The 12,680-nt window shown below is 39.0% G+C and overlaps 1 protein-coding gene across 4 annotated transcripts in view; it reads right to left on the reverse strand.

Moving 5' to 3' along the window:
• Positions 1-12,680, reverse strand: part of LOC121899980 (cAMP-specific 3',5'-cyclic phosphodiesterase 4D-like) — a 117,835-nt gene that overhangs the window by 90,588 nt on the left and 14,567 nt on the right. For 2 of the 4 annotated variants that reach the window (XM_042415796.1, XM_042415798.1), the window contains exon 3: positions 7,245-7,453. In XM_042415796.1, coding sequence (XP_042271730.1) covers positions 7,245-7,453 — 209 coding nt within the window. Of the gene's footprint in view, positions 1-1,710; positions 2,057-7,244; positions 7,454-12,680 lie in introns of those variants that run through there. The other 2 variants (XM_042415797.1, XM_042415799.1) reach the window with 2 other exon arrangements.

A 12,680-nucleotide genomic window follows, 5' to 3' on the forward strand; every position in this document is an offset into this window, starting at 1 on the left:
TGCATCTAGAGTTGACTACTGGACGCAATACAGGTATGAAAAATAATGTCATAGATTTCACTTGACTGTAAAATTCTACACACATAATACAGTCTGAGTGATTAAAGAGTGTAGAAAATGTTAAACTTGGAAGCTACTTACATTTATATATCTTAAATAGCATATATGGAGAAATATTGTGAACATGAGGGTTCATGTGAAGACACCGGTTTAGAAATGCATGTACTGTGAAACTGTGGTTCACACATTTTAAAAAGGTTTATATATGATAACACATCCCTCACAAGAGAGATCCATTTTTATTTTTGTTACAGCTGAAAAAAAATCAAAGCTGTTGGTTTAATTTGTTGCATTTACAGAGATGTAAATCTGGAAAATGAACTATGTGACAGATTGAAGACTTTCTAGCAGGTGTTTTTAAGATTTTAACAAACTTGACTGATGATTTAGTGGTTCAATAAACATAATGACATTTAGGGGAGTCTTCCTGACTCTGATCATTTTATGACTCAGATAAAGTTAATTAAATTTACTTAAATTAAATTTGCCTTTGGGATTAATAAAGTATCTCTTATATCAGGAGGTTTTTGACTTTTTTTCTATTTCATAACAACAGGCAGGAAAGATTGATGACCCAAGTTATATTTCATAACTATGAAAACAGCTAAATCTAGACATTCAGTCATAAATCATTGTTCAACTTTGTCTACTGTAAGTTGTCTCACCTAAACAGTGTATATGAAGGTAGACTGTAGAGGTCTGGTGGTAGGTTTTAGGCTACAGTTTTATGTGTACGGTTTGATGCAGATCACATAAAAAATTCCAAAATAGCATCTTCATAACCATAAGAAAAAATACTTCTTTGTTATTTAATGTAGCTGAGTGCTGTAATTTAATGACGGGTTCATCAGGTGCCCAAATGAACAATGAAGTAGTTTTTTCTTGCCATAATCATTCCTCCTGTTCATACTGACCATTAGAAGATCCCTTCATAATGCACTTACAATCTAAGTGAAGGAGGGCAAAATCCACAGTCCTCCTGTGCAAAAATGTATTTAAAAGTTAATCTGAAGCTAATATGAAGCTTCGGCCGTCCAAGTGAGTCAAATCAAGTAGATATCTTTCAATGTTAAAGTCTTTTTAGTGCCAAAGTCCCTCTTTTTGTTACTATACTTCCACTGCAGCTCAACAGGAAAACACGGTCCGAGGAAACACAAAGAGGGAATTTGATGCTAAAAAGACTGTAAATGTGGCAGATATCCAAGATTTAGATTAACATTTTTGCATAAAATGACTGTGTGGACACACTGTGGATTTTTGGGGATCTTAAAGACAGACTTGAAAAATTGTGAACCGGCCTTTAAGCAGACTTATATCAAATATTTGGTCTAATTTATACTTTGTCAGTTCTTGTCAGATTTTGCGATAGCCTGAATCTATGATCTCTCTCCATCAAAATGATCAAATTGAATAATTTCTCCTTCATATTTAACATGTCATGATATAAACATTTAATTCTGGGGAGCATGAGGCAGCCACAGAGCTACACCTACTGTATTAATTCATCAAACATGACCAAGTAACATAAAATCTTGCTGCAGTCGGTCAGTTAGTCAAGTTTTGGACCTTTTTCATTATGTAGAAACTGATTTAAAGTGTAATAATTCAACCTGCGGTGAGTTGAGACACTTCGGAGGGGAAAGGGGTTACCGTTTCAACGAAGAGGGCCAGGACATGCGGGGTTTCTTCAACCCGGGTCGCAGCTTCTCCAGGGTCCGGTTGCGGCACAGGTAGCGCTCGGTGTCCGAGTTGAAGCGTTGTTTGATCCGTATGTGAGTCCTGGGCTGCCGCCACAGATGTTTGGGTGGCTTGGCGAGTCCCGCTCCCTCTCTGCTCAGCGTGGCACACTCCATCTTTTTCTACTTTATTTGTCGGTTAGTTTGCTGCTTTCTTTTTTTGACGAATTTTGGATTCAAACCGTGACAAATAATACTAATAATGACAATAAAATAATCGATGCAAGAAGAAGAGAAGTCTGAGAGTTTGAGGAGGAAACTACCTCGCGCTTCAGCCGTTAACTGACAGAGAGCAGCGCGCGCAGCATGGTGGTGCTGCTGTCCACGAGCCCGAGTGCTGAAACTGCTCTGCCTCTCTGTCAATACCGACTCTCTCTCTCTACCTCTCTCCTCCTTTACTCTCTATGCCTCTCTCTCCTCCTCCTCCTCCTTTACTTTATCTCTCTCTCTCTCTCTCTCTCTCTCGTATCTCCTCTGTTTATGTGTCTCTCCCTTTTATCTTTTATTGTGGTCTCTTATTCCAACAAAGAGGAAAACGGTGCGCCCGCTGCCATCAGACTGTAAAACAAGATTTGTGACCCCTCTATCCTATGTATATGTATGTATATATGTATGTATATATGTATATATGTGTATATATACTGTATATGTGTATGTACAGTACCGTGCAAAAGTTTTAGGCACCAAAATGAAAGTGAAGATGCTCTCAAAAATAATGCTATGTATAGTTTTTATTTATCACTTAGCTTCAAACAAAGTTCAGTAAAGAGAAAATAACTAAATCAAATCAGTATTTTGTGTGGGGGGCATACATGCTGTTGCAGGACTCCTTGCTCTTCTTGTTGCTGCAAATAGTTCTTTATGACTGATTATGATTATTTATCTCAGCATTGCTTGTGTTCTTCACTTCTTTGCACTATTTGTATCCTGTTTACAGTCCACAGAAATGGTTTCACCTGTATATAGTCATTCCTTGTGTATATTTCTGAAGCTTGTTGTGTTGTTGTTTTGTGTAAGTCCATTTAGAGTCACTAAACCAGAGTAAAATTCCTTGTATGAGTAAACATACTTGACCAATTAAGATGATTCTGATTCTGATATGTATATATGTGTGTATGTATATACAGACAGGTGACAAATTAAAGGAAAACTGGTACAGGCCTGAATGCTGGACCCCTACAGTGAGGGGATCCGGTGGCTCTGTTATGCTGTTGGGGGGCATTTTGCTAGCATGGTTTGGGTCAACCTCTCCCCTTAGAGGAAAGGGTCCCTGCAAATCAAGACAAGGTTGTTCCGAGTGATCACCATCATCCTATGATGAAACATTTCTATCCTGATGGGAGTGGTCTCTTCCAGGATGACAATGCCCCAGATCATAGGGCACAAGGGGTCACTGAATGGTTTGATGAGTATGAAAATGATGTGAATCATATGTCACAGTCACCAGATCTCAACACATTTGAACACCTATGAGAGATTTTGGGCTGACGTGTTAGACAGCGTTCTACACCACCATCATCAAAACACCAAATGAGTGAATATCTTTTGGAAGAATGGTGTTCATCCCTCCAGAAGAGTTCAGAGACTTGTAGAATCAATGCCAAATCTGAGGAGCACTATTCTTGTTTCGTGTAACTGAACTTTTGTGCAAGTGTGCAGCTTTTGTGCAAGTGCAAGTTAACAGACCTGCTTAGATCAGCAGGAAGTCAGGCTGCAAAGCGAGCTGTGGTTTCCGCACCTGATACAGACACTCTACATCCTTGACCTTTAACCATGAGGTCTTGGAAATGTTAAAAATATCTTATATTGTCAGACTTTTAAGAATTGTGTTGTGCAAAGCAAACAAATATTATCCAAAAGTTTTCTGATGTTCTGGTTGGTGCACATATATGGATTTTTAGATGTAGATGCTTCAAGAAGAATTACATAAAAGTGGAGGCCAGAGAGTCTCAAGGCCTTTTCGTTTTTGGCTCTCTCTGCCTTTTTTGCTTTTTCTGCCTTTTTAGCTTTCGGAGGCTTGCTGCTTTTAGGCCTCTTTTGTGTTTTGGCTCTTGCCCTTTTTTGCCTTCTGGCCTTTTTTGACTCCTTTAAATCCTAGAAAGGGTTTTTTTCTCCTTTTTAACTTTCACATTCAAGTTTTTGTATTTTACTTTTTACATTTTGTAATACTCATTTTTTTAAAAAGCCAAATAAAACTGGTTTGTATTTTTATACACTCCAACCAAAGCTCCTGGCTTGTGCTCATCTCTGAGGTCTTCTGGTTAGCCCTTAAAGGTAAGAAAGACGCCCCCTAAAATATGGCTGATATTTATATTGAAAATTTATAATGGAAATTGCTAAGGATAAATATGCAATGTTTATTGACTAACAGTTTTGACAGGTCTAGATGTGTTTAACCTGATGCACCTGTGATAGAGGTATAATTTCAGTGTAGAACTTATAATAAGCATAATTGATTAAAAGGTTGAATTGGCAAAAGATGCACATTGAAGCCACCCTATAAAACAGGGCGAGTGCCCTCAACCAACACAGTGGGCCTCCTCCAGAGATAGTCTGTTAAAGGGCCATCTTGGACCGCTTTCAAACCTCCAACACCTACTTGCACCCACACGTTTTCGTTGTAATCCAGCTGTCAGGCATTCCTGACTAAATAGGCCTGAGTTAGAGTGATTCAACGACAGCTAGTGATTATAGAAGCCAAGCTGGACTTTGGTTCCCTATGCAGGCTAAGGTGGTCTCACGTGTAGATGTTGAGAACCCGTTTGATACCTAGGTCAGAGGTAGAGGACAGCCGTCTGCCGGGGCTTTATCCACATCGGCAAGGGGTATCAGTTATCTAAGGCAGAAACCATCACAGTATCACTGGAGATATGGGTTCTGGACAAAACAAAACAATTCAACATTTCCCTTATAGGGATCTGGGTAATTGTAATGGACATTTTTTACACATTTCTGACAATTAAATGTATTATTTTACTTAATTTTTTACCAAGATAACTATCAATACTGCTTTGAGTCCAGGGTAATTATACAAAAAGCAACAACAGTAACACTCTGATGATGACCAAGTGCAGTAGTGTCCAGATTCAGTGTCTAGTTTGCTCCCATGTAGACTTGTCCAGCTGATTTCAGACTGGCACCATATAATACATATAATAATATAATAAGCTCTTCAAAGCATTTTTAGCTACAGGGATCCCACATCTCAAAAGTCATGCTGACCTCATGCGACCATTAGAGGCTGATAACGGAGACAACTTTAACATTTCTGTCATGTATGGAGAGGCAGTGGAATTTTAAAGACTATGATAACTTGATGAGGCATAAAAATAAGAGACAGATTACTCAATAATAAAAATAATCATTAATTGAAGCCCTAATTTTAACACACGCACATTAACTGTTTAAATTTCATTTTTTACACTATGCAACACGATCTAACTCCTTCCAAAAAATGATGGCAAATTGGTAGCTAGGTATTAGCTCGATAATGTGGTTTTGTTAGTAATCATTTATTTAGTCCATGACTGATTATGTAAATGTTTGTTAGGTTTTGTTCAATGTCCAGTACTGCTAGCTTTACTAGGTTACAGTAAATTGTATGAAGGTCTTTATTAATTGCTTACAGCGTGACAGGAAAGCTACACAGGCTCATTCAAATTATTGAATGTCACCAAACCCACTTGTGTTTATCCAGCTGTGAGGGAAAAAAAAAAATGGGCTAGATGATTACCTAACAAGCTGTTTATCCAAAAAGCCTTTTCACTGTGAAAAAAAAAGAGTTCACCCCTCTGTTATTAATGTCTGGACTGCACACACATACATGACGTTACCAAAATCTTCAGAATGAAAATGGTCGGAGAGAGGAGATAAAGTAGATGCCAAACAGACACAAACACACCCACTGTATGACCTTTCAGTGCCAGGTTTCTTCCTGCTGCTGCAATTACCAGGCATTTGAAAAAGAGAAGAGGGTTTTCATTATCATCCGAAACCATACAACCCGACTTTGTGTGCATGTGTATGCTGTTGCCTTCACTGTCACTCAGAGAGCTTCAGCTGTTCAGACAGAAACCCTGCTGCTCGCTTGGCGTCCACCTGGACTGAGCCAAACACAAAGATACAAGAAAGAGACTCAGAGATAATGAGCTGAGGCGACTCTGCACCACTGACCTTAGAGAAAGGTAAAGACAGAAAGACATAAATAAAAAAAGAAAGAAAGAAAGCAGAGCATAACACGTCCTAACAACACCCGACATTTATGAATTCTTCCACATTATTAATCGCATTGTAATCTGTAATCAACTCTTAATCTGGCTTTTACCACCCTGATAAAAATGCTTTCTGCATCACAATCCAAAGAGAGCTCATTCTTTTCCCTTTCTTCTTCCTAACATAAATAGCCATTTTTGCTTGTCCCAAAATAAAGTTAAACAGCTGGCACTTCACTTTCACATTTTCGAGTGTACTTATAACCCAAAATAAACACACGCTGAGAAAATACCTCTCCAAACATCCTGAAGATCTTTTCTAACAGATGAAACATGGAACATAGTCTGCAACAGTCATTAATATTATGATTTACAATGGAAACAAAGCACCAACAGCCACAATCCCATGTAAAACTCTCCACATTAAGTCACCAACCCTCTTAGTTGATGGTGGTTTGTACAGTTCTCTCCACACAGGCTGCACCTCATCACTCAGAGCCAAATGAGCTCCACTGAGTATCAGTCCGACCACTCAGTTTACTTTTGTTCAACACTTTGACCATTATTGTTTTTTTTCTGCCGAGATATTGATCCTTCTTTCAAATGACTTGCTGAACTCTAACAGACACCCAGTACGGTTTTTTAAGTCAGGCACATCCTTCACAATATGCAGTTAATAGGGATTGTTCTGAAAGAAAGAAAGAAAGAAAGAAAGAAAGAAAGAAAGAAAGAAAGAAAGAAAGAAAGAAAGAAAGAAAGAAAGAAAGAAAGAAAGAAAGAACGATTGATCAGCTGAATATTCTTGCAAATGCTTTAATGTTGAGCTGAATGCAAATCACTTGTCTCGGTTACACAGAGCAGCAGATGCTCCATATCAAAACCAAACACACCACAGCAACTCCCAAGATGAATTCCAACAAGAAAAACAACATCCATTCATTTATATGTGCTGGATGAATCTCAACAAGCCACATTTGAAAAGCAAGATTCTTCCTCTAATGGGTTGTCCTCTCAAATAATGTAGGAGTGGTGCCAATAGTCAGCAGTATAATAATAGCAGAAGAACCAAAAGCACTCTGTGTATGGAAAAAAATAAAACACAAACACAACCCACACTGACATTTGTTGTGATGTGAAGCAACAAAAACAGCTTTCACACACCTCAGAAAAACAATTATAAGAAATTAAAAGAAAGCTGGAAAGAAGAAGAAAGAAAGGAAGAAAGAAACTAACTGACCGTTGCTCATCATGACTGGCCAGTGCTCGGCTGTACAGTACTTCCAGACGGGCCAGTGGTAGGCCATTAGCTGCTGACGACCGCCGGGTGTCACATGGGCGCTCTTGGCAGGAGTGTCTCCTCCACAGCGGAGGAAGCATCAACGGCCCGGACATACGCCGCCGCACCGCCTGGTTGGCTGCAGGGAGAGACTCCCGACGACCCTGCACCTGGAGAGAGACAGAGAGGGAAGATATGAATGTAATGCTGCAATAGTTACAAAGCTTCAGTGAAAAGCTGGAACAAATACAGAATATACAATCAGTGGCCACAAGTTCAGCTTTTGTTGAAAACTTTTTAAAGAAAAAAAAATTGAGGCAGTAGTTTGTGATGCTGTTGAACTGTATTGCATTATACTAGGGCTTTCTTTCTATTAACTGATTAGTTGTCTGATCTGTAAAATGTCAGAAAATGGTGAAACACATCGATCAGTGTTTCTAAAAGCCCTAGGTGACGTCCTCAAATGTCTTCTTTTGTCTCGACCAGCAGTCCACAAACCAATGATGTCCAGTTTACTATCACAGAAGACTTAAGAAACCAGAAAATATTCACATTTAAGAAGCTGGAATCAGAGAATTTAGACTTTTTTTCTTTAAAAATGGATTCAAAACAATTAGTTGGCAATTAATTTAATAGTTAGAAACTATTTGATTAATCAACTAATAGTTGCAGCTCTACATTATACTTAAAGATGTTTGTAACATTTTGTCCACCCAATTTATATCAGTGAGGGTATTTAGACTAAATATTATAAACAGTGCTGTAACAAAATACAATTCAATGCGATGTTGAATGTTAATTTGTATGATATAGATGAGTCTCATTTGGCCGCACAATGTACCCACCAAGTACATTGCGCACTAAACACAAATTACTCAAAAGTCCATTAATAAAACATTAGAGATGAGACTTGAACATCCCACAGAATTATTCAATAGCATATAATCAGTTACAATTACCATACGTATGCAAAACATCAGAACTGACAGGTGAATATATTATGTATATATATCATTTAATAGTCCAAATGAGATTCATGACACTCTTGCCTCAACAAGCCAAATGCTGAAATTATTTTTCTGCATAAATTAGAAATAATTCGACGAATACTTTAGAGAATTGACACAGCAATACTGAATCTAAATGCATAATCTGGTATTCAGGGACCTTGATGGTGTCTGCACGTTCTGCCCTGTGGGGACCGCAGACATGGCACAAACATTTTTCACATCTGACACTAAGTAGTTTGTTTGTTTTTGTTTCTGTGCATTAAATTGGCCTTTTTTTTTTTGCATGTTCTCCCTGCAAATCAATTTAGGCTAATATCCGTTGATGCATTGTAATGGATTTCAAAGGTGAAAGACGACAGGAGGAGAGACAGCAGCTTTGTCTGGTTGATAAATGACGGTATGGTAAATCCTGTTTGAGTCTGCCTATTTGTGTCTGTGTTTTTGTATAAACATTACTCAAGACCACACCTAGATGACTTATCCCCATTTAAAAAGTGTCACATGAGACCGAGACAGCCAAGAAAACACAAACACCCCCAAAAAATCTACCCCCACTTTGGCCTCAGCCCCGGCAGCTCAGAGTTTCTATTTCTATGTAATTTGTGCTTCGGTAGAGTTGACAAAGTCGTCACCTGGTGGTTCAGTGAGAGCTGATGGATATTGATCTGCCGTCTTCAAAGCTGCAACAGCAAGCCTCGTTTTCCTTCTTGGTGCTGTTAAGCGTCAAAAACCAAACATGACTGAGCGGCCTGCTGTCCACCTCAGGCTATAACACGCACTTGTTGTCTCAGACTTTTCTTCGTCTCTGGTCCTATTGGATATCGATCCTGCTTTTTCCTGTGGATCTAAAGATTTTCAAAGGTCTCCACCTGTCTCACCTTTGGTTATTTCTCAAAGTTAGTACAAACAAAGGAGTTTTATGCTGGTTATTAGATATTACACTCCACAAGGTTGGAATTGCTGACTTGAATTTAAAGTGACTTGAATTGTTGAAGTGATGCAGCTCAGGTCTTACATCTCAAATTCTCTGAGTCTCAGAAGATTGTGCCCTCCAAGTGTTGAGTGTATAAATTCACTATGTATCTGACCGACTGGATTTATACTTGTCGGAGAATCTTGAGTTGAGATTGTTATGTAAACTGTTGTTTAGGTCAGGTTTGTTAAGGCCAAGAATGAACCGTCAAGCTCAAATTTTAAGCCAAAAAGTCCTAAAAAGTCCCAAAGCTCTGGAACAAGCAACTAAGTGGACCTTAAGTTGATGTCAAAAATGAACTGTAAAGCTCAACATCAAGCAAGTTGAAGAATTGTTCTATAGGTCTGACCAAACACACTGACTGTGTGTGCAACATGATGCTTAAAATGCCAAGATCTTGATTTATTCTGTATGCAACTTTTCAAGGAGCTGCTCACTGAGGTCTAAAGATCCTACAATGACAGGAAACGCATTTGGAACTGATATTTCTCTTTCAAGTGGCTTCCCAAGTTTCCAACTGTACATACTCTATTTGTTTCTTGTAAGCCAGTGTTTTAGATATGTTTTTAAAGTTACTGAGCTTGATGTTTCAAAGGACAGTATTTACTTTCAAAACCTCATGTACCATAACTAGTGTCTTCAACATGTTATGGTGGTCTATTACCAACTATACTGCATCTTTCTCTGAGAATAAGGAACAGTTTCCAATGTGGACTCTGCCTACTAACTAGGTCACCTAGCATGAGTGGCAAAAAGAGGAGGAGACACCACATTTGGCTGGCTGTCTGTTTGACAGCATTTTCATTTGTTCTAAGATTCAGAATCACAGATGGCTTGTTCTTCTCGTTCATGTAGCCATAATCAAAACTCAATATTCTATCATTAAGCTGCTCCAATGTAGACAGTTTGTCCTCATTTATATATTAACTGTCGCAGCAGCAGCTTTACTTCCAAAGGGGCAACACTTTCTAATACATCATGCATGAATTTTACACAAACACCCTCTGTTACATGGAAGTATTTAAGTGCGTTCAAACAAGAGTCCTGCTTGATGCCTGTGGAAGTGGAATCTTTCAGCATTACATGTTGTTGATAATCGTCCTTAGTACACTTTTTAAGCTCATCTTCTTCAAAGATATATTGAGCAGCTTTTTTGTCAGCTGAAGTGACAAAACACATTAGTCAAGAAACTCTCTAAATACCCACAAAGGGAATGACAAGCAAGGTTGTCAGCTGTCAAGAGGCAAATGGAGTTGACCTTTGATGTCAACTGCAATACCACGATTTTCAAGACATTTAATGTCTTCTAACAATGGCTGAACTGGCGCTGGAAGTAGGGGGCCCCCACTTTACCCTCCTCCTACATTCTTTTTAAGACGCCAATCACTGTATCCCCTCAAATGCCCCTACATTGCAACACTTGCAGTAAAAAGATACAGGAGTTTCTCTGTGATTCACAATAACACTGATTCCTAACTGGACGTGATGCAAACGAGTGAGCAAGCAAATGAACATCAGATTATTTCAGTGTTTCCCAATGAAGATGTCTTAACCTGCTCCATATGTCAGCGAACAGGCTGAGCGACGAGTCGCTTCTTTGAAAAACCGCTTGCTCTGGCTCTATTTTTGCGAAGTTTCGCACACCTAACCCTATTTTCATGGTCAAAATCAATGCTGACATCCGTGACGTTTCTGTTTCCCCCCCCAGTCAGCAGTCAACATGGATGAAAAGAAATTAAGAGTTAAGATAAATCCACTTTTTAATCCCAAAAGTTTTACAAAAAACAAACTCTGAGCTCTCCTCCCGCCGGCAGACAGCTCAGGATCAGAGAGGAATCTGGTGTGACTGAGTGTTATTCCTCCAGAGGCTCCCCGGCTCTGCCCCCGGCTCTCTCCTCCAGAGCCCCCCTTCACTCTGTTTGCAGTGAGGAAAGCAGTTTTCATTGTTTCATGCTTTCCTCCACATTTCAGCACACAGATTGGTCCATAATGAAAACTGCAAAGAGCACAAAAGCCTCAAATTGCATGTCTTTAATTAGCAGAGATGCACACACACACAGAGCTCTCCACAATCACAAACCAACATCCATGTTTTTTGCTTCTTTTCCTTCTGTAATATTTTGCATCTATAGCATAATCTATTGAAATGTCACATATCAAAATAATGTGAAATTAAGGTTTTAATGGGTTTCAATGCATTTTTGTCCTTAAGGATTCATTATTTTGATTACAGTTTATTATGAACATATTATAGGAAATGAGGTTGAACTTTCAAAATTGGACAAAAAAATCTACACCCTTGTCAAATTTTATGCCGTATGCATTGACACAGCCAAAATTAACATAAAATCGCAAATTAAAAAGCCAAAAAAGTGGCTTAAAAGGGTTAAAATAGGTTTTCTGTGTGTGAGTTGCACACTGTTGTTTCTGAAGAACTCCCACTGATCTGCTATTTTTCCTCCAAAGTCGACATTTTGGCAGAATGACATTTTCACCTGATAACAACACAATACAACTGCATTCTCAGCAGCATCATATCTGGGTTGCTTCAACATGTTTTTTCAGCTGAATGACACTTTCTCGTCCAGCCAATCAGCAGCCAAGAGGAAGCAGCTGGCTGTGTTATCACCTGGCCGATCTCCCACCATGCCACACACAGAAAGTGAGAATGAGATGGAAGCAGTAGGTCTGGTGTGTGTTCGGATGGGATGGCGAACACTCAGCAGGCCTCTGCCTCTAAAATCCAGTGGGCTGACAGCACTCGTCTTCGCCACGCGTCTCCCCTTAATCAAGAGTTCAGCGCTGTGTTGATGCTTATGACTCACACGCTCTCCTAAAGTGCTTGTCGTATTTTCAGCACAGTGTGGCAGGACACAGCGCGAATCAAACCCCAAATGTCACTGAGTAATGGCAGATCGCAGCTCAGTTCAGTATAGATGAATGAGTTGTGTGACAATAACAGTCACATTACTTAACCTTCAACTATAACCACATTTTATTCTCATGTACCTTTCTGCCAGTAAAAATAGAGTCTGTGCCTCTTCTATAATTGATTTCTCCCTGCATGATTACTGAGTGCAGTGTAAAATCACAATCCTTGAAATAAATCCCTCCTGTATAATACTGAGAGATTAACAGCAACGCCGGATGTTAAGCCCTGATGCTCTAAATAGCTAAAAACCTTTCCTATTCTCAAACTATGAACAAATATCGTAGCTCACTGGTTCCCAACCTGGGAAACAAACCTTTAATCAGAATAGCAATTTTGCGAAGAAAACACATTTTCTTTTTATGTTTTTATCATTATTTATTTAGAAAAAAAATAAATAAGCAAGCGTAAGGGCGCAGTGTAGATGTGAGCACAAGCCGCATTCACAGAGTCTTCACGCTCTGCTAAGCTACTGTAGCAAGTCA

The sequence above is a fragment of the Thunnus maccoyii genome, chromosome 7 (genome assembly GCF_910596095.1).
Source record: "Thunnus maccoyii chromosome 7, fThuMac1.1, whole genome shotgun sequence".
NCBI classification, from domain to species: domain Eukaryota; kingdom Metazoa; phylum Chordata; class Actinopteri; order Scombriformes; family Scombridae; genus Thunnus; species Thunnus maccoyii.